The sequence below is a fragment of the Rhincodon typus genome, chromosome 21 (assembly GCF_021869965.1).
Source record: "Rhincodon typus isolate 14 chromosome 21, sRhiTyp1.1, whole genome shotgun sequence".
NCBI classification, from domain to species: domain Eukaryota; kingdom Metazoa; phylum Chordata; class Chondrichthyes; order Orectolobiformes; family Rhincodontidae; genus Rhincodon; species Rhincodon typus.
The window spans coordinates 3,764,407-3,784,815 of record NC_063352.1 but is presented as its reverse complement, the minus strand read 5'-3'; the positions used below and the strand labels follow the sequence as shown (position 1 = coordinate 3,784,815).

At 42.3% G+C, this 20,409-nt stretch overlaps 1 protein-coding gene across 3 annotated transcripts in view; it reads left to right on the top strand.

The window, feature by feature from the left end:
• nde1 (nudE neurodevelopment protein 1) overlaps positions 1-20,409 on the top strand; it is a 32,942-nt gene continuing 12,533 nt past the window's right edge. For all 3 annotated transcript variants that reach the window (XM_048609625.1, XM_048609627.1, XM_048609626.1), the window contains exons 1-6: positions 1-130; positions 974-1,127; positions 12,151-12,299; positions 15,052-15,188; positions 15,297-15,470; positions 17,434-17,516. In XM_048609625.1, coding sequence (XP_048465582.1) covers positions 45-130; positions 974-1,127; positions 12,151-12,299; positions 15,052-15,188; positions 15,297-15,470; positions 17,434-17,516 — 783 coding nt within the window. In that variant the 5' untranslated portion in view covers positions 1-44. The remainder of the gene's footprint in view (positions 131-973; positions 1,128-12,150; positions 12,300-15,051; positions 15,189-15,296; positions 15,471-17,433; positions 17,517-20,409) is intronic.

Here is a 20,409-nt window from a genome sequence, read left to right as displayed (position 1 = left end):
TTGCTTTCTGTTTGAATGTAGACAGCAAATTTGGACCTGTTGCAATGGATGATTTGGAAACAATGGCTTTCAAATCCGTTGAGGATGAAATTGCTTATTGGAAAGATCTTGCTATAAAATATCAACACTGGTAAGTACTGAACAAGGATGTACTAATTAGAAAATGTGGGGCTCAGTTTGGTTATTGTGAATATTTACAAATAGAACATTTTGAATATGTAAAGCTAAAAGCTGATGTCCATCTGTAAAAGTTCTGATCACTTTTTACACAAACGTAATGCCCTTCACCATCAGTTTCTTGCAACTAACTGATGCTTTAACTTGTTTTATAAATGGTTATGTACTGACTTTGCAATTGAAATATTTTAACATAATTTTTCAGTGTGTAAACAGGCCATTCAACTTAAATGGTGTATGCTGGTGCATAAACTCTAGATTAAACTTCTGCCACCAGTCTTCATCCGACTCTGTCTTCATTCCATTCTATCTCGCTTATTGATTCCTTTGAAAAAGAGATCACTGTAAAATTTCTTCCTGTGGTTTCATATTGCAGTCTCTCTGGGTAAAATGGCTTAATTCTTTATTAGAGATAGTAGGAACTGCAGATGCTGGAGAATCTGAGATAACAAGGTGCAGAGCTGGATGAACACAGCAAGCCGAGCAGGAAAGCTGATGTTTCGGGCCTAGACCCTTCTTCAGAAAAAGGGTCTTCATTTTCTGAAGAAGGATCTAGGCCCGAAACGTCAGCTTTCCTGCTCCTCCGATGCTGCTTGGCCTGCTGTATTCATCCAGCTCTGCACCTTGTTATCTCAGATTCTCCAGCATCTGCAGTTCCTACTATCTCTTAATTCTTTATTAGATTTGTTAGTGGTTATCTTGTATTTACAGACCCTAGTTTTGCTCAAGGTGTTGGGAAAATTCAAAATCTTAAAAAAGACTATGATTGACGTTATTTTGTTGATCCCACCATTAGTGCACAGAATACTCGGGAAGAGTTAATCGAGTTCCAGGAAGGAAGCCGTGAATTAGAAGCAGAACTGGAAACTCAGCTTGAGCATGCTGAAAGCAGAAATCGAGACTTGCTGTCAGACAACAATCGTCTCCGCGTGGAACTTGACTTGTTTAAGGTACATTAGTGGGAAATGTACATCGCAATATGTTGTTGAAGTAGCTGCTTTATCTATGTTGTTGCAATACTTGTAACAGGAAGGGAGGGTTCTTTTGTATTGATGACTGGAACATCTTGGAGGCTTGGTGTCTGTGTTTTTTTTTTATTCTTTCATAGGATATCATGCCTGTGGCGAAGCTAGCATTTGTCCATTCCCAATTGCCTTTGAACTGGATGGCTAGCTGGGCCAGTTCAGAGTGAGCCACGTTATTATAAATCTGGATTCATATGTAGATCAGACCAGTTAAGAGGGGCAGATTTCTTTCTCCTAAAGGATGTTAATGAACCAGATAGGTAGTTTCATGTTATAGTTACCAAGACCAGCTTTTATTTTCCATGTTTTGTGGAATTTAAACTTAATTAACAAGCTCAAGGGTTTGAAACTGTTTCTCGAGGGCACCTGCCTGGGTGTGTGAATTACTAATCCAGTGATATTACTACAATGCCCCTGCCTTAGTTGGATGCAGCTTGGCCTGATATTTTGGTAAACGATGTCCAAGTAGTTGTTGAATGGCTTATTTTACACTCTTCATGGTGCAAGTAGTGGATGATGATTTACTGTGCCTACACGAATGGGCAACATATCTGTACTGCTAGAGTGAGCCTAAACATTACAAACTAGAACCACATTGAAATGGCGTTTTTTTTTTTAAAAAACTTCAGAGGTGTTTATAAACTGCGGATGGGGGAGAATCTCTTTGTTTGCTTATGAAAGGTTTAGTGACCCTTTGTCCAATATTCCATTTTGTATTGGGGCGATTACCCAGGCAGTGGGCCCCTTATGTCAGTAGAAAATTTGCATCCAATTGAAGACTGTAAATGCTTAGATTTTCACCCCACCCCCCCTCCTCATCCTTCAGTTGTATCTTCAAATCACTGCACATTGGTAGTATTGTCTAGCCAGGGAAAGAGATCATAGCGTCAGTAATGTGTTCAATTTAACCTGGTAGGATTTTACCCAGTTTAAACAGGCTAGCTTCCCATTCATACTGGCATAGGTGTGCAGTAGGTTTGTGGCAATGGTTTTTTTGGCACAAGTTGAGGTTGTTAATGGTAATAATTTGTGAATGATTTTGTCACTGTAGATGGGTTGAAGTTTTTCGAATCACTTATGAATTTGAATATTAAATTATAACATGAATATTTACTGACTGTTCTAAGCATTCACTCAGAATTTTAAATGGACCTGTTTTCCTGGTGAGCCTGCTTAGTTTCTAGTTTTAATTTGTAGACCCTCTCTGAGGTGTGCGTTATCTCAAATTCTATCTCTGCTGAAAGGTACTTTGTGCTAAACTTGCTAACTTTTGGCTAATTAATTAATCAGCTTAAAGAGTATCCTTTTCTAAAACAGGACACGGAGACTTGCTTTCTTTCTGAAGACTGAGTGCAAACAAATGTCTGAGGAAACAGGGAATCCATTGTTTGAATCTGCTGCTGTGCTGTCAGCTGGAAGCATGTTTGTGCTTTTCGGGGGGCTCTCAATTTCCAAGTGGGAACAATTTTTTTGTTGAAATTGAACAAATTCTCTGCTGGAGCTGCAAAATATAGAAATTGCTTCAGACATCTGGAAGCTGTATAATGCTTTAGCTAACTGTATTGCAACTAGGATATCTGATACTTTAATGTTTTTAATTGAACTGTGAAGAACACATTCCATCACTACTGTAGAATGTCCCTGGGCCAATATCTGGTGACTGGGGAGGTTACTTTGAACAATATTTATCTCCATGATGCATTGCAAGTAGTAATTTGTGTGATAGTAGTGGAGCAGCGTGAGTTGATGCAATTCAAAAAAAATTGCTCCATCGTGTATTGCCTAATACATGTTTTTCTTTTCCTGTTGCATTTTGGCTGTTTATGTATGCTTTGTGATGGTGCTGCCATTTGAATGAAGTGTGTGTGTGTCCAAACAGCATAAAAGAGAAAAGAGGCTAAAGTGAAGCAACTATTCTGGTTAGATTCTACAATACTTGATGGAAAACTAGTAATTTTTTTTTTTGCTTTGATCTATCCGCAGCCTTATTGGTTCTCTGCACTTTTTAAGTCTGACTAATTTAAAAATAAAAATTTTGGTTAATTAATCAGCTTAAAGAGTATCCTTTTCTAAAGCAGGACATAGAGGTTTTGGCAAGTGCATCCATGGGAATGTGCATCACCTGATGTGACAAACTAAATTTTAAAGAATATTCACTGCTGAGTTACATAATTTTGGTCATTGATTGGGAAAAATAGAAATGATCCAGATTAGGTAGAATTGAGATTATTTTGGATTCAATTTGCCATTTCTTTTATGGAAGTTACGCACTGAATTCTGTCTGTTATGAAACAAACAGCAGCAGTTCACCATTGTCCCGAACGCATTTTTTTTTGCTCCCGACTCCCTGGAAAAAAAAGTTTAAAATTCAAGGCATCTTTTTATTTTGAAGTGGTTCTCGACTAGTTACTTGCAGTCCTAGCATAGAGATTGCCTTGTTTGTATCGTATGATGATCTTATAGCTGACATAATGACCATAAAACAATGGTGCATTACGGTTTGCAACAATTTACCTTTGTGCTGCCAACTTTCCACTGCCTGGGAAAATTCCATATGAGCCAGCTGTATTAAAATGAGTTTGTTTCTGTAAAGGTTGTCAGGAACATTTCAGTTTCTCAGCATATCAATGTTTGACTTTGGTGTGCTGTGTGGTGTTTACTTCAGGGGCACTGCTGTTGAAGGCTGGGCTTGAAAACCACCTGGTCCTATGAAATCTCTTTCCTGTGAAACACTTTGAAATTTTAATTCATCAAGAATGCAAGTCGGTGTCCCCTCCCTCCCTCTTCTCCACGCACACGCACACACAAACCGCCCCTCAGGATTTTGCTGTTGGCAGCAAGCTTCAAATAAATAGATGCAATCCTTAAAACTGGATGTCAGTTTTTTAAAAAAAAAGCAACTGAGATGCATTGTAATTCTGTAGATATCAGGTGAATTGCTGTCTCGATATTTTGCTTAACTGTTGGAGTCTGTATTTTAAATTGACAGATTTTTGGCTTTGGTATGTTCAGGAAGTTGGAGGTGAAGGAGGGGGTGAGACTGCTCATGAGCTTCTCTCGTGTAAAATTTGTCTTCAGCTTCACATCTTTTGCCAGCATACAGTATTTTAGTTGTACATCAGTCTATGTTCCTGTAACAATCATGCACAGATCATTTACTTTCTGGGATAGGATGGGAAAAAGAGGATGTGGAAGATACAAAATAATTTGTTTTTTAATATTTGTTATTGTAGAATAACACTGTTGGAATAAGAATGTTTTACCGATTTATTGATGTTTAACACTGCAGGTAGAATGTTAGTGAGGTGTCTGATAATTGAGCTGAGGGTGCTGTGGTTAAAGGTAATTGGGCACCAAATGAAGCTGCTGGCCTGCGGTGTTCCTCACCACTGATGCTACCTGACCTGCTGTGTTACTCCAGCTCCACACTGTGTTGTCTCTGTCTCTTTCCAATGTTGTACTATATATCTGTCTCAGCCATTGGAATATAAAAGAAAAATTTATAAACCCAAAATAATAATGGTTTGGGAACAGAATTTTGGAAGGTATGAAGGGAAAATGCATGAATGTTGTACAAGGCAAGGCATTGTACTTCATTAGTGCAAAAGTGCAACAAAGCTGTCAAACTGTCCTTATTCCAGTCTGTAATAACTGATTTCTGAAGAAGGGTCTAGGCCCGAAACGTCAGCCTTCCTGCTCCTCTGATGCTGCTTGGCCTGCTGTGTTCATCCAGCTCTACACCTTGTTATCTCAGATTCTCCAGCATCTGCAGTTCCTACTGTCTCTGTAATAATCCCACTGACTTTGAGGAAAAGCTATTTGTTCACTGATTCGTCATTTTACATCTCAAGAATCTAGCAGGGAAGCAGCTGCTAACAGTTATTTAGAGTCTCGTCTCAGTGCAGGATTAATACTGAGAGGAACAAGGATAATTTGAGGCCTCAATCTGGCACCCTATTCACAGCCAATTGAAGATTAAACTGAGTTCCCTTTGGGGGTATGTTATGAAGAGGTTGATTGATTGAGATGGGACACGATGGTCATTTTATGATGGAGACTAGGGCAGGTTGTGACAATGTTCTGGACTCCTGGCAGTTGCTGTTGGATGAGTTGGACTCTGGCACTGTGCCCTGATGGGGACACGTGCATGTTCTCTACCTGTCTGGTTAGTAATAACTAATTTGCCTCCGAGTTAATGTAACAACAAACCGGTAACTGTGATTGTAATAAACTGCGTATTGTTATCTAAGGCAGGAACCTCCTTCTGCTGAGACTTGCTTGTGGCCTACTTTCCACTGCAATTACCCTTAGGCTAGCATTGGAGGACTGGTGGCAGCACTTCACCCTAACTTCAAGTCACCAGCGGTTGGTACCCAGGCATCATATTGAGAGCGCACCTGGAACATGTGGTAAATCTTCTGTAGATGATGGGACATTCTGTAACTAACTGACATCGGAAATATTGGGAAGTGAACAAGAGGTTTTGTCAAGTGGAAAAGAAATTCAAAATTGCATCTGTAGAAGGAATATAGGAATTTAAATGTATCTCATGAACTACTCCTTCAGTAAGGAAGCATATTATTATTTCCATTCCTACCTCAGTGTATCCACTACAGAATATTTGAACACCACTCCATTTCAAAGTAAGCATGAGTAATCCGTGACCGACCTAATATTTCATGAGTGATCTGATATAAATATAAGATTACTGGGTACAAATTATTTTATCTCTGGAAACGTAGAAAGAGGGTTGAATATTTTTAATTCTTTCATGAGATCTGAAGGCTCTACAGACCATCATACTTTGTCCACCCTGAGTTGCCCCAAAGATAGTGGTGAGCTGCCTTGTTAAATCCACTGTAGTTCATGTGCCCACAATGCTGTTAGGGAGGGAATTCCAGGATTTTGATCCAGTGGCACTAAGGGAACTATGATAAATTTCCAAGTCAGGATGGTGAGTGGCTTGGAGGGGCCTTGCAGGGGGTGATGTTCCCATGTACCTGCTGCCCTGCTGCATCCTCAAGTTTTCTGCAAAGTCTGTCGTCCGTTGTCTGTCTGGTAAGGTGAAGCCCTCTTCAGTGTCTATTTTCACTGGGATTTTAAGTTTAGTGTTTTGAAATATAAATGCATCCAATAATGGGGGCTGAAAATGTAACTTATACTTTGTTTTTCTGATCCTCTCAATGTTTGAGTTCAGCTGCATCATTAAGAGGAAGCCCCGATAGGAAGCCACAAGATCACACTGGTGGTTGTGGCCTTGACCTGGTTTGCTGTGTGCTATTTTGGAATTGGTTACAGAAGTGAATCTGGAAGACCCGCACTAGTGGGAATGGCGCTGGTGGTGGGATGCCATGTGAAATTGGAAGCTTTTGAAAGAAAGAGGCTTGGATGTAACGGTGTATTTGAACTATTTGCATAGTTTTTCTTGGCAGGTGATGCACGGTTTGAAAGCTAGTTTGAGATGGTCTACTTTCGGTAACTACTCTTACCAAGTTCTTTTGTTATCAGCTTCAGGGTGCTGTAAGGAATTACTTTCTTTAGAAAGCCTATTCTGAATGTAATGTTCTGAATATAGTAAAATCCTCTTGCCTAACCATACTGGTAATTGGTATCCTCTGGGTGAAGTCTTGGGAAGCTAGGCCATACTCTCCATCCGTCTGCAGAGGATTGGGTGGGAGTTGGGCGCTGTTGTAGGAAAGGAATTTAATTCATTGAAGCATAACTTTCAGCAAGAAATGTCTTTGAACAGCAATGAGCTTGAACTTGGAGTTGGACTCATCAGGCAAGTGAAGAGTATTTTATCAGACTCTTGAAGGTGCCTCCCAGGGAGATGGTGGCCTAGTGGTATTATCACTGGACTGTTAATCCAGAGACTCATATCGTGTTCTAGGGACAACAGGGTGCAGGGCTGGACAAACACAGCAGGCCAAGCAGCATCACAAGAGCAGAGAGGCTGACGTTTCGGGCCTAGACCCTTCATCAGAAAAGGGGGAGGGGAAGGGGGTTCTGAAATAAATAGGGAGAGAGTGGGAGGCGGATAGAAGATGGATCGAGGAGAGGATAGGTGGAGAGGAAACAAACAGGTCGAAGAGGCGGGGATGGAGCCAGTAAAGGTGAGTGTAGGTAGGGAGTTAGGAAGGGGATAGGTCAGTCCAGGGAGGACGGACAGGTCAAGGGGGTGGGATGAGGTTGGTCGGTAGGAGATGGAGGTGCGGCTTGAGCTGGGAGGAGGGGATAGGTGGGAGGAAGAACAGGTTAGGGAGGCAGGGACGAGCTGGACTGGTTTTGGGATGCGGTAGGGGGAGGGGAGATTTTGAAGCTTGTGAAATCCACATTGATACCATTGGGCTGCAGGGTTCCCAAGCGGAATACGAGTTGCTGTTCCTGCAACCTTCGGGTGGCATCGTTGTGGCGCTGCAGGAGGCCCAGAATGAACATGTCGTCTGAGGAATGGGAGGGGGAGTTGAAATGGTTCGCGACTGGGAGGTGCAGTTGTTTATTGCGAACCGAGCATGGGTGTTCTGCAAAGCGGTCCTCGAGCCTCCGCTTGGTTTCCCCGATGTAGAGGAAGCCACACCGGGTACAGTGGATGCAGTATACCACATTGGCAGATGTGCAGGTGAACATCTGCTTGATGTGGAAAGTCTTCTTGGGGCCTGGGATGGGGGTGAGGGAGGAGGTATGGGGGCAGGTGTAGCACTTCCTGCGGTTGCAGGGAAAAGTGCCGGGTGTGGTGGAGCTGGAGGGGAGTGTGGAGCGGACAAGGGAGTCACGGAGAGAGTGGTCCCTCCGGAAAGCAGATAAGGGTGGGGAGGGAAAGATGTCTTTGGTGGTGGGGTCGGATTGCAGATGGCGGAAGTGTCGGAGAATGATGCGTTGGATCCGGAGGTTGGTGGGGTGGTACGTGAGGACGAGGGGGATTCTTTTTTGGTTGCATCCGCTGTACCCGGTGTGGCTACCTCTACATCGGGGAAACCAAGCAGAGGCTCGGGGACCGCTTTGCAGAACACCTACGCTCGGTTCGCAATAAACAACTGCACCTCCCAGTCGCGAACCATTTCAACTCGCCCTCCCATTCCTCAGACGAGATGTCCATCCTGGGCCTCCTGCAGTGCCACAACGATGTCACCCGAAGGTTGCAGGAACAGCAACTCGTATTCCGCTTGGGAACCCTGCAGCCCAATGGTATCAATGTGGATTTCACAAGTTTCAAAATCTCCCCTCCCCCTACCGCATCCCAAAACCAGTCCAGCTCGTCCCTGCCTCCCTAACCTGTTCTTCCTCCCACCTATCCCCTCCTCCCACCTCAAGCCGCACCTCCATCTCCTACCGACTAACCTCATCCCGCCCCCTTGACCTGTCCGTCCTCCCTGGACTGACCTATCCCCTTCCTAACTCCCCACCTACACTCACCTTTACTGGCTCCATCCCCGCCTCCTCGACCTGTCTGTCTCCTCTCCACCTATCCTCTCCTCTCTGTCCATCTTCTATCCACCTCCCACTCTCTCCCTATTTTATTTCAGAACCCCCTTCCCCTCCCCCTTTTCTGATGAAGGGTCTAGGCCCGAAACGTCAGCCTCTCTGCTCCTGTGATGCTGCTTGGCCTGCTGTGTTCGTCCAGCTCTGCACCTTGTTGTCTCGGATTCTCCAGCATCTGCAGTTCCTACTATCTCGTGTTCTAGGGACCTGGTTTCAAATCCTGCCATGGAAGATGGTGGAATTAAAAAAAAAAAAAAAAAATCTGGAATTAAGAGCTTAATGATGACCATGAATCCACTGTCGATTGCTGGAAATATCCATCTGGTTCACTAACATCCTTCAGGGAAGGAAGCTGCCATCCTTACCTGGTTTGGACTTCGTGACTCCAGACCCACAGCAATGTGGTTGACTCTTAACTGCCCCCGGGATGGTTAGTAAATGCTGGCCTAGCCAATAGCATCTTGAATTTTAAAAAAATTAACATGTAAATGATGGAATGCAAGAAATAAGTTAGCACAGAATTCCCAGCCTTTGATCTGGTCTATCAACTTCTGCTCAATGTATCTTCCAAGATGTTGATAGTGGATGTTCATTGATAGTAATACCATTGACTGTCAAGAGACGATGGTTAGATTCTCTCTTGTTGGAAATGGTCATCGTCTGGCAGTTGTGTGGTATGATGTTGTTTGCCATTTGTCAGCCTGAGCCTGGATATAGTCCCAGGTTTTGTTGCATTTGGGCAAGGGTTGCTTCGGAATTTAAGGAGTTGCAAATGATGCTGATCGTCAGTGAATATCCTGCTTCTGACCAGATCTCACAAGGGGAATCATTGAAGCAGCTGAAGATGGTTGGGTTAAGGACACTGCCCTGTGGAACTCTTGCAGTGATGTCCTTGGATTGTTGGCCCTCCAGCCTTTTGTGCTAGGTATGACACCCACCAGTGGACATTTCTATTGACTCCTGGATGCCACACTCTGTCATCTGCAGCCTTGATATTAAAAGCTGGCACTCTTTCCTCGCCTCTGGAGTTCACTTCAGGAAGAGCTACTCAGCCTTATCTCATTTTCTAACACTTGGGTCTGTATTCCTGGAGTCTGCAGGCTGATATAGATGACAACTTGAGGTTTTCTCTTATTTACCATTTTTTTAAAAAAAAAGTTCAGGTGGTTATTTCACAACCCTTGCACCTTTGTGGGTGAAAAATAGTGTTTCCTTACCTCCCCTTCAATCATACTACTGTTCACTTTTAATCTACTCCCTCTCAACTACTGACCCCTGTGATAATGAAATTAAGTCCTTCCCAAACCACTGTCGTCAGGCTCCCCGCAATCTTGTGCACCTGAATCAAATCTCCCCTCTTCTTCCTCTGTTCCCAGAAAACAGCCCTGACTATTCAATCTTTCCTTGGGTAAGCTGCAATTTTCCAGTGCGGGCAATGTCGTTGTAAATGGTCTTTGTACCTTTTTAGGTGCCTTTGCATCCTTTTGAATTGGGACAATTAGGCAGCACAGTGGCTCAGTGGTTAGCACTGCTGCCTCAGCACCAGGAACCCAGGTTCGATTCCACCCTCGGGTGACTGTCTGTGTGGAGTTTGCACGTTCTCCTTGTGTCTGCGTGGGTTTCCTCCCACAGTCCAAAGATGTGCAGGCGAGGTGGATTGACGATGCTAACTTGCCCATAGTATTCAGGGATGTATACATTAAGTGGGTTATAGGGGGATAGGTCTGGGTGGGATGCTCTGAGGGTCGGTGTGGCTTCGTTGGGCTGAAGGGCATATTTCTACACTGTAGGGATTCTATGAAATTGCACTGTTGTGACCGAACTGATCTGTTATACAGCTCAACTATAACTTCCCTGCTCTTGTATTCAATGTCTCAGTTAATCAAGGAATGTAATAGCAATGTTTTAGCAATCCAAGTCCCTCACTTCATCTATATCTCTTCAGTATCCTCCCAATTATTGCGTACGCATTTGACTTGTTGAACCTCCCCAGATGCATCTTCTCCTGCTTCTCTGGGTTGGATTCTATTTGCCACTTTCTTGTCCACCTGACCAGTGCAAATTATTTGCATTTGTTGTTCTCAGCAGTTGTCTAAGATTGGTCCTGTCTGAACACGCTTTAGGGAAAGTAAACTGCACAGTAACCAATTTTATAAATTAGTTTTTGGTTGCCTTTGGGTTGATGGAATGGCTGATTGAAGGATTTGGTGAGCATTGATTTGAATTCACAGCAATGGTTTGAACTCTCTCACTTCAGTGCATATTGGTCTTCTCCTAAATACTGTCTGAGACAGGAATGTTAAAATGTCGTAAGGTCATACAGCATGGAACAGACACTTTGGCCCAATTCATCCATGCTAACAAGGATTCCTAAACTGAACTAGTCCGCTTGCCTGCCTTTGGCTCATGTCCCTCTAAACCCTTCGTATTCATGATCTGTTCAGATGTCTTTTAACTGTACCTGCCTCTACCACTTCTGGCAGTGCATTCTATATACAAACCAACTTCTTCGTGGAAAAAGCTCTCCCTCCAGTCCCTTTTAAATCTTTCTCCTCACTTTAAACCTATGCCCTCTAGTTTTGAGCTCCTCTACCCTAGGGAAAATACCTTTTACTATTCACCTTATCTATGCCTGTCATGATTTTTATAAACCTGTAAAGTCACGCCTTGATCTCCTCCTGTGCTCCAGTTTTTAAGCAAAGGTCCCAGCCTCTCCTTTCATAACTCAAACCCTCCAGTCTCGGTAACGTCCTTGTAAATCTTTTTGCACCCTTTCCAACAATTATAGTAGGATTAAATACCAAAGAGGAATTTTGCAGACAAGGATAAAATTAATTCACCTCTTCATCATTGAAGGAAAACACTCTTTCTATAGTTCATTCTCTGTACTTGATAAAATGACGGGTAAATCATGAGGTTTGAAGCAAAGTCATCTTCCTGCTCCAGCCATCCCTGTGGGGGCAGGCTTGATCAAGCAAACTGCTCTTTTCTTGTCTGTTTTGTCAATTTAATTTTAATCAGCCTGTTCAGAGATGTTATAATCTACTTCTGGACCAGATGGGACTTGAACCCAAGTGGAAGCGCCACCATTATGCCATCAGAGCACCCTTGTCAATTTTGTATGTTTGTAAAATGTACAACTCTATCTCAAATTCAGTGGATTTGAGAATGTTGCTCTATGTTGCTACATAATTTAATTTTTAAATTGCAGTCTTTATCACAGAGATTGTTGCAGTGAGTGTGGCCCCATGGAAGGTAGCAGTTGTCTGAAATCTGATCCAAATGATTACCTTTTGGTTGGATGGTGAATTTGGTGATGTTTTCCTGCAGCATCCTTTGTGTCTCGGGGCAAAGGGATGTCGGTAGAAATTGTATGTTTGGGCTGAAAGTAGATCAGCTCTGTCTGTACTGTGAAACTTGTCTTCATTTCAGTTCCTAACTCGATCTGATTCTGGCATTGAATTTTCAGGAGAAGTTAGAGGAGCACCATTCAGAGAATTATAAACGGATTACTATGCTGCAGGATGAGCTCGCTGAGACCACTGCAATTAAAGACCAGCTGCAGAAATACATCCGAGAATTAGAACAAGCAAATGATGACTTGGAACGAGCTAAAAGGTAATGTATTAATTTGAAATTTCAGTGGTACAATACAATGCAGTGAGCATCAGCAAGCAACTGTGAGAGATATGCAGCAGGTCACGTTGCATAAGAGCAGGCCAATCAGCCTCTTGAAACCTCTTCTGCTAGTTCATTAGATCATGACTGATCTCCTATCTTTGGTTCCAGTTTCCCCATACTATCCTTGTGGTGCATGTAACACATCAAGTTTTTTGTTTTATTTATACATAAATATAATCATTTTATATAGTGTACAATGCCCATTCCATGGTACACACAGAACTGCAGGTAGATGATAAATGAATTGAGGTACTAGGTTTACTTCAAAGTTGCAGTGCAACCTGAAGACACTTGGTCATCACGAGTTGGGCAAGATTGGGAGCTAAACATTCCAAACCATATCACTTCACAGAGGACTGTGAAAGGCATGGATAACTATTGATATGATATACAGCTGTAGGAAGGACAAGGATGCTTAGACAGTGGAAACATTGTTGGTAGAGCTAAGGGACAGGAAGCGATACAAGACTGTGTGGCTGGAATTGTTCTTCCGGTCTCCTGCTAGTGGTGATAATTGTGTGGGGGTTGGTGAGGATGCAGGAAATCTGTAACATAACGGAGCTATGTTGGATGATTTTCACAGAACCATAGCTCAAGTGGTGAAGGCATGATTTTTCTAATTTATTCAGCACAGCTTCCTGGAATAGTCTGTTTAAAACTGGCAAGGGAACAGGCTGTACTTGATTTTTGTTCTGTCAAATGAGGAAAGAATTAGAATTAGAATTAGAATTGATTAACATTCTGATCTTGATGAAATATTTAGAACTGTGACCGCAATATGATTGAGAAGAGAGTGAGTGATCAAAACTCTTTATTGGAGTAAACATTTGAAGGAGAGTTGGACTGAGCTATATTATGAGTAATGGATAAACTTAAATTTGGACTTTTTGTGTGAAGCAGTTTGTATCGTGATTGTTTCTAATGGTGGGCTGAATGGCCTACTCCTCCTCCTCTGCCCCTAAAAGCAAAGGAGATCAGGTTATGTATTCACACAACATGACAAATTTTATGAACAAACTGGGTTAAATACACCTAGTGTTGGTGGAATGTTTCACTTCGAGACAGAGTTGCAGTGACATGCATGTTGTACCCTGGAACTATGGATGGTGCTAGTAGAGGTTCCAACTTTCTTCCCACTCTGACCGCCAGCTATTGGTGTATGTTGGAAAGATGCGCAAGTTGATGGCTATGGCTGGAGTTGTGCTTCAGTCCTCACGTTCTGCTAATCAAGGATTAAAAAAACTATTTTGTATATATTGTTTTAACAATCCATGCCCCTGTTACCCCCACATAGAATCTCTACAGTGTGGAAACAGGCCACTTGGCACAATCAGTCCACACTGCCCCTCTGAAGAACATCTCACCCAGACCCATCCCCCTCCCCCGCCACCTCTGCATTTCCCATATCTAATCCACCTAATTTACATACCCCTGGACAATTTATGGCCAATCCACCTAACCTGCACGTCTTTGGACTGTGGGAGGAAACTGGAGCAACTGGCAAAAACCCGCACAGACACTGGGAGAATGTGCAAACTCCACACACAGTCGCCCAAGGCTGGAATCAAACCTGGGTCCCTGGTGCTAACCACCTGAGCTACCATGCCACCCTGAATCATCATCCTACAAAATAAGCACCAGCATTAATAGTTGCTGTAAAATAAAGACCTGGCAGCTAACTCACTTGCTTTTGACAGTTATGAATGAAGAGCCGAAAACCTTTTGAATTGTGGAATGTGTAACTCAGTTGATTTCTGGTTCTGATGTTGACTGGTTAAGGTCCCTATCTAATAATCAAGTTTTTATGCACCGAGCAATGGTGGGCTGTTGCAAACTGGCTGTATTTCAGTCATGAAATATTGACTGTTACTTTTGTGAAAGTGAGGATTGTTTTCAAATTTCCGGTATACACTTGAATTTTAAATTAGTTTAAATGAGGAACATTTGAGGACTCTGGGTCTAGCTCTATGCAGCTTAGAAGGAATGATGGGGGGGTGGATCTCATTGAAACTTACAGAATACTGAACAACCTGGACAGAGTGGATATTGGGAAAATGTTTCCATTGGTAGGAGAGACTAGGACCCAAGGGCATAGCCTTGGAGTAAAGGGAAGACCCTTTAGAACAGAGATAAGGAGAAACTTCTTCAGCCAGAGAGTGATGAATCTGCAGAATTCTTGCCATAGAGGGCTGTAGAGGCCAATTCATTCTGTATATTTAAGACAGAGAGGCATTTTTGATTTTCAAGGGGATCAAAGGTTACGGGAAGAATGGGGTTGAGAAACTTATCAGCTGTGATTGAATGGTGGAGCAGACCCGATGGGCCGAATGGCCTAATTTCTGCTCCTGTGTCTTATGGTCTTAGGGTTTACATTTAGTGGTGAGCAATGGCACTGGGTCAGACAGTATTAGCCACAGCCACACATGCGTACAATTTTGCAACTTCTGAATTATAAAATTAAGAATCTAAACCTTTTGCAAATATTAACATGACAGTTGACATTTTCAAAGCATTTTTGAAAAAATAATTCCAGAGCATCTCGTGAGACCGCTTGAGATTGGAGATCAATAACAAAACAACATTTCTTCTTTAGAATGTTGTGGTAAAGTGTGGTAAAAATCTTTGTGCTTGCAGTGATGTGTATCTGAGTCCCTTTTTGATTTTACTGTGATTTTGGTTTCTCGTACAGAGCAACTATTATGTCTCTGGAGGATTTTGAGCAACGATTGAACCAGGCAATTGAGAGGAATGCCTTCCTGGAGAGTGAGCTTGACGAGAAAGAAAATCTTTTGGTCTCTGTACAGAGACTGAAAGATGAAGCAAGAGGTGAGCATTACTTTTGAGAAAAACTGCTGTGGATGTACAGTTAAATGTTTGCAAAAGTTTGCTTTTTTTGTCATTAGTGCCAAAAAAATTTTTAATGTTTGCTTCCAGATCTGAGACAAGAATTGGCTGTACAGCAGAAGCCAGATTCAATCAGGAAACCCACAAGCACTTCTTCAGATTCTGAAAATGCAACAGCCCAAACATCTGCGACAATGCCTTTGACCCCACTGATCTGTAAAGGACCCAGCAGTGGGTTCCCCACACCTGCCATGTTTACAAAAGGTAGTCATCCATGTTATTGAACAGTGTTTAAAATTATATTTTGAAGTGATCTGGAGTTTTCTGATATTGTCTGCCTTGTGTCAAACCTCATACAAAATCAGTCTACAGAAACATGACTGAGTCTCGAAATGGGAGTAAGTTAAATTGAGGGAAGCAAATCTGATTTTGAGGATTTATTGGTGGGGTGGGGGTTATAAGACTCATCTGGTGAACTACTTGGCACAGTGGGCAGACACTGGCTTCTCAAACCTGATTTCGGCAACGGAATTCCAATCCCACCTGGTTTCATAGAATTCCTACAGGCCATTTAGGCCCATCAAGTCTGCACTGATCCTCTGAAGGGCATCCCACCTTCTGCAGGCATAAGTCTGTATTAAAACAATTTTTTAATTGAATCTGATGGGTATGTTATTACACAACTCTGGACCAGGATAGGACTTGAGCTGAGGCCTCCTGGCTCAGAGATAGAGAGATTACCACTGTGCCACCAGAGCGCTTGACCCTCTATTATACTAATTTTTCTAATCAACCTGTTTAGAGATATTATAACATGCCTGTGGAGCAGGTGGGATTTGAACCCAGGCCTCTCAGCCCAGGGATAGGGACACAACAACTGCACCACACAATGGCCCTTTTGTTTTTAAAGACATCTGGGCATGTCCAGGATTTGGGCCCAGGACCTCTTGCATGTCTACACAGTATAAGGTCCTAAGCGCGAATCATACCTCTAGAACAAAGAGCCATTACCATGCGCCTGTATTATAAAGTGTCACAAATCTGGCACCAATTTGCAATTGCTCAGAGAAGCACAAGCGGAGTGTAATTGGGCTGTGGGTGGGTGCTGTGGAAGGAGCCATATGAGGGAGATGGGGAAATGCTTGGCAGCTTGTAGATAATGCATAATGGGCTAAGTACAATTATCTTTACACTGAAACTGTCTGTGCTAAATGCTGCATCCAGGTACCTACATTAGGAAGCATTTCATTTCTCGGTATGCAAATCCCTCACATTGACAACAGAACTCGCCTTGATTTGACCAACAGAAGGGCAAACTTGAAGAGTAGTTTCCCATTGAAAAGACCAATTTGTACATATAATTATTGTAGCACTGAGTGACCCTGATCAACCCAGTAGTGGGCCATAATTTGAATTGAGGCAACAGAATTAGTAATTGTGAGCAGGGGCTAAGATTGCTTTTTGATTCTGTTAAACATGTTGTACAGATGAATTCTGAAAAACCACAATATACAGTGGGATCTTTAGGGACTGAGGTTAAAAAACTTACAATTGCAGGGCAATCCGTAACAGTAAGGTGCAGACAGAGTGAGCTTTTAAACTCCGTTTCATAGGCAGAGCAATTTTATCTGCTTCTAAAATGATCAATTTAGGATTTTGGCCTGTAAAGCAAAAAAGAAAGCAATTCTGGGAGGAATATAATTTTCCAAAAGTAATATAAGAATCTATGTTTTGTATTGCTCGTGGTGTTTAGTTATTGCCTAGTTTCCGATTGCAGCCATTCTGCTGTTTGGTCTATCGGCTCTAGTGAAAATCAAGCTGTTTGGAGATATTATTGCACATCCTTTTGAGCAGGTGGGACTTGAGCCCAGATCTCCTGGCACAAAGGTAGAGACACTACCACTACACTACAAGAACCCTACCAGTGAAGAGGATATGCAAGCATCTTTACCCACTGTCACCTGACTTGATTCTGACTGAAGTGTGGTCCTTGGTGTGGTTTCTCTGTGCAGCAGTTCTCTGCTTTAATGGGGAAATGTGGGGTTTGATGTAAGGATAAGCTTTGTTGGTCAAATGGCCTACTTCATCAAAGTGAACAATATTGGCTTATTTCCAAGGGTGTTGTGTTGTTCCACGATTTTTTTTTAAACTCTGTTTTCTTTTACTTGGACGCAAATGTTAACTAGTCTTAAGTGGAATTATTTATATTGAATTTTTTTGTTTCTAGATGGTTACACTGGCAGCCCTCTGACTCCATCAGCCAGGATATCTGCACTTAACATAGTGGGAGACTTGCTTAGGAAAGTTGGGGTAAGGATTGCAGCATTTTTAAGTGCAGCATTCTGTGGGTTTCTAAGCCCCCTCACTCTCATTCCTGGCCTCAATAAGTTATTACATTGAATTGTACAGAAATGAGCCCTTTGAGAGAAGCTAGCTATTCTGCACCGAATAAAATCAGACTCTCACTACTGTTTGAATTATTCCTGAAATCTGAAGCATTGAGGTATGTTTGCAAGTCATTCGCTAATTTTGTATTCACTTGGGAACTGACCAGAGGAAAGCACTGTTTTTAGCCTATTCTTGTAGGTCTAAAAAAATTATCAAGTGTCTGATAGTTTCACATCACAATCTTATCACCTGAATTCAGCATTTTCCTGCGGAGCTTTTATTGTTGAAAGGTCTATGACTTGTTTATCACTTATTTCTCCTTTTTATGATCTGGCAAATGATAAGGAAAGCTTGCCTCAATCTAGCTGAAACCAGGAACAGTTTTCTCTCCTGGCTGCTTGTGAGAATTGGCTGACCCAATTCAGTAAACTTGGTATTTACGAATCGGTTGATGCTTTGCTTTTGTATCTATAGTGTGTTTGATCGATGTGAAATTCGGGAGGCATTTCTTACTTTCTAGGCGCTGACTGAAGTTGGTGTCAAGGTGTTTGTGGGTTATTTAATGTCAGGCTCTGGCAATCGATTGTTGTCCAGATTGTTATACAATTTCATTGGAGTTGTTCTTTGGGACACTTCTTTTTTAAACTAGAGAAAAGAAATATTTGTGTACATCTACTTTTTCTGTTTTTTTTTCCTGTTGTCACTCTACTGCATGCAATTTTGTTTCAATTGAAGATTTTCCAGCCACTTGTATGCGGCAACTTTTATTAATTGAGTTTGGCTGAAACTAATGGTCTTACCCATTGGTTTCCTACAGATACCATTTGGGCTGTTTATATTATTTGCACTGCTTTATTTTCCTGAAGAATGCAGTTTGTTTCCCCTAGTATCATGTCCACAAATGTTGTTGGCCTTTCTATTGGCAGAAAACACTTCAGCATGGTAAACACAGTGCCACCTTGAAGCAAAATCCACTGATTTTGTTTTTCTTCTCTTTATTCCCCCACCCCCACTTTGGCACTGCAATTTCAAAGGGGACAATTGTGTTCTCTAAGGAAGTGGATAATCACTGGAACTGATGAGTTCAGATTGGGGGATCTTGCTTTATCTGAATGTAGACTCTTGAGAAATTGCTGTGTTTATTTAATCTACGTTTATTTCACTGCCTAATCCAGATACTAAGTACTGATGGACACATTAAGCTGAGAATGTCACATTAAACAGTTGTGGTTTTGATAATCAAACATGATAGCTTGATAAATTGCGATATCCTTGCTTAATTTTTTGATATTTTATGTTGGCTCCGAAGGATTTGCTTTATCCTGCTATTACACACTTACCTATTTATCTTGAAGCATAATAGTAACCATACAACAGCTCAAAGACTTCACTACGCATTTTGTGATAGGCTGGACTTGTCGCTTGCCACTGATGCAAAGTTTTTATATCCAGCTTTGAGTCGTTGCTTTTCTGTGGTTTTCTTTTGTGGGTTGCTTGTAAATTTATGGAAGTTGTGTACACAGTATTTTTTGGGTATGTTGTAAATTTATAGAGGTCGTGTACAGTATTTTTAAAATGTAATAAATTACTATCATGTCACAATTTTTGTATGCCAGTGTTCTGTGACAACTTGCTAATATTGTTTTTCTGCAAATATTCTGCCACTTGACGAAAACTTATTGCTCGTTTCTCTTAATTGGCTTATTTCACTGCTTCAGTCGTCACTGGTTGCTAGACATTTTCTGATCAACCTGTTTGGAGATGTTATTGCACACCACCTGAACAGATGATATTTGAACCTAGGTCCTCTGGTCCAGAGGTGGGACACTACCACTGCGCCACAAGAGTCTTGTCACGAGCTGTTTCTTTCTTAAAGGGTGACGTAACTATACCCTAATGGCATATACAACTAGGATTAATAAGCCACAAGAATGCAAAGAGATCCTAGAGCAAGACTAAGTGTCCTTCCTTATCGGCACAGTTTGTTTGATTGCAATAATGTATCCCAAAAGATGTGCTGTGGGATCTCTTCACTTCAAAGACCCACACACCAACTGCCTGAGAAGTTTAAACTTCTCTTCGACAATTATGCTACACGTGGAATTCTTCAAGGAAATCCCCGCCTCTGTGTCAGAGCTTAAAATTCCCTTTTCATCCTTTAGTTCCTGGCATGCTAACTAACTATGGAAATTACACAGCCCCCACCCCATTGGCAGTACCATGCACTGCCACCATCTCAAAACCATTTTCCTGTCCCACTTGACATCTTCCCATAGTCTTTGGGAGTTTTCATCTCCAGAACATCACAGATACCATGTTTTAACGTGCAGATACCAGTAACGTTTGTCTCTTTACTTTGGAATTGAGGCAATGGGATCATAAACCCAGGTGATTTAATATGTATCAGAGATAGTAGGAACTGCAGATGCTGGAGAATCTGAGACAACAAGGTGCAGGGCTGGATGAACACAGCAGGCCAGGCAGCATCATAGGAGCAGAGAGGCTGACGTTTCGGGCCCAGACCCTTCATCAGAAAAGGGGGAGGGGAAGGGGGTTTTGAAATAAATAGGGAGAGAGTGGGAGGCGGATAGAAGAGGGATAGAGGAGAGGATAGGTGGAGAGGAAACAAACAGGTCGAAGAGGCGGGGATGGGGCCAGGAAAGGTGAGTGTAGGTAGGGAGTTAGGAAGGGGATAGGTCAGTCCAGGGAGGACGGACAGGTCAAGGGGGCGGGATGAGGTTGGTCGGTAGGAGATGGAGGTGCGGCTCGAGGTGGGAGGAGGGGATAGGTGGGAGGAAGAACAGGTTAGGGAGGC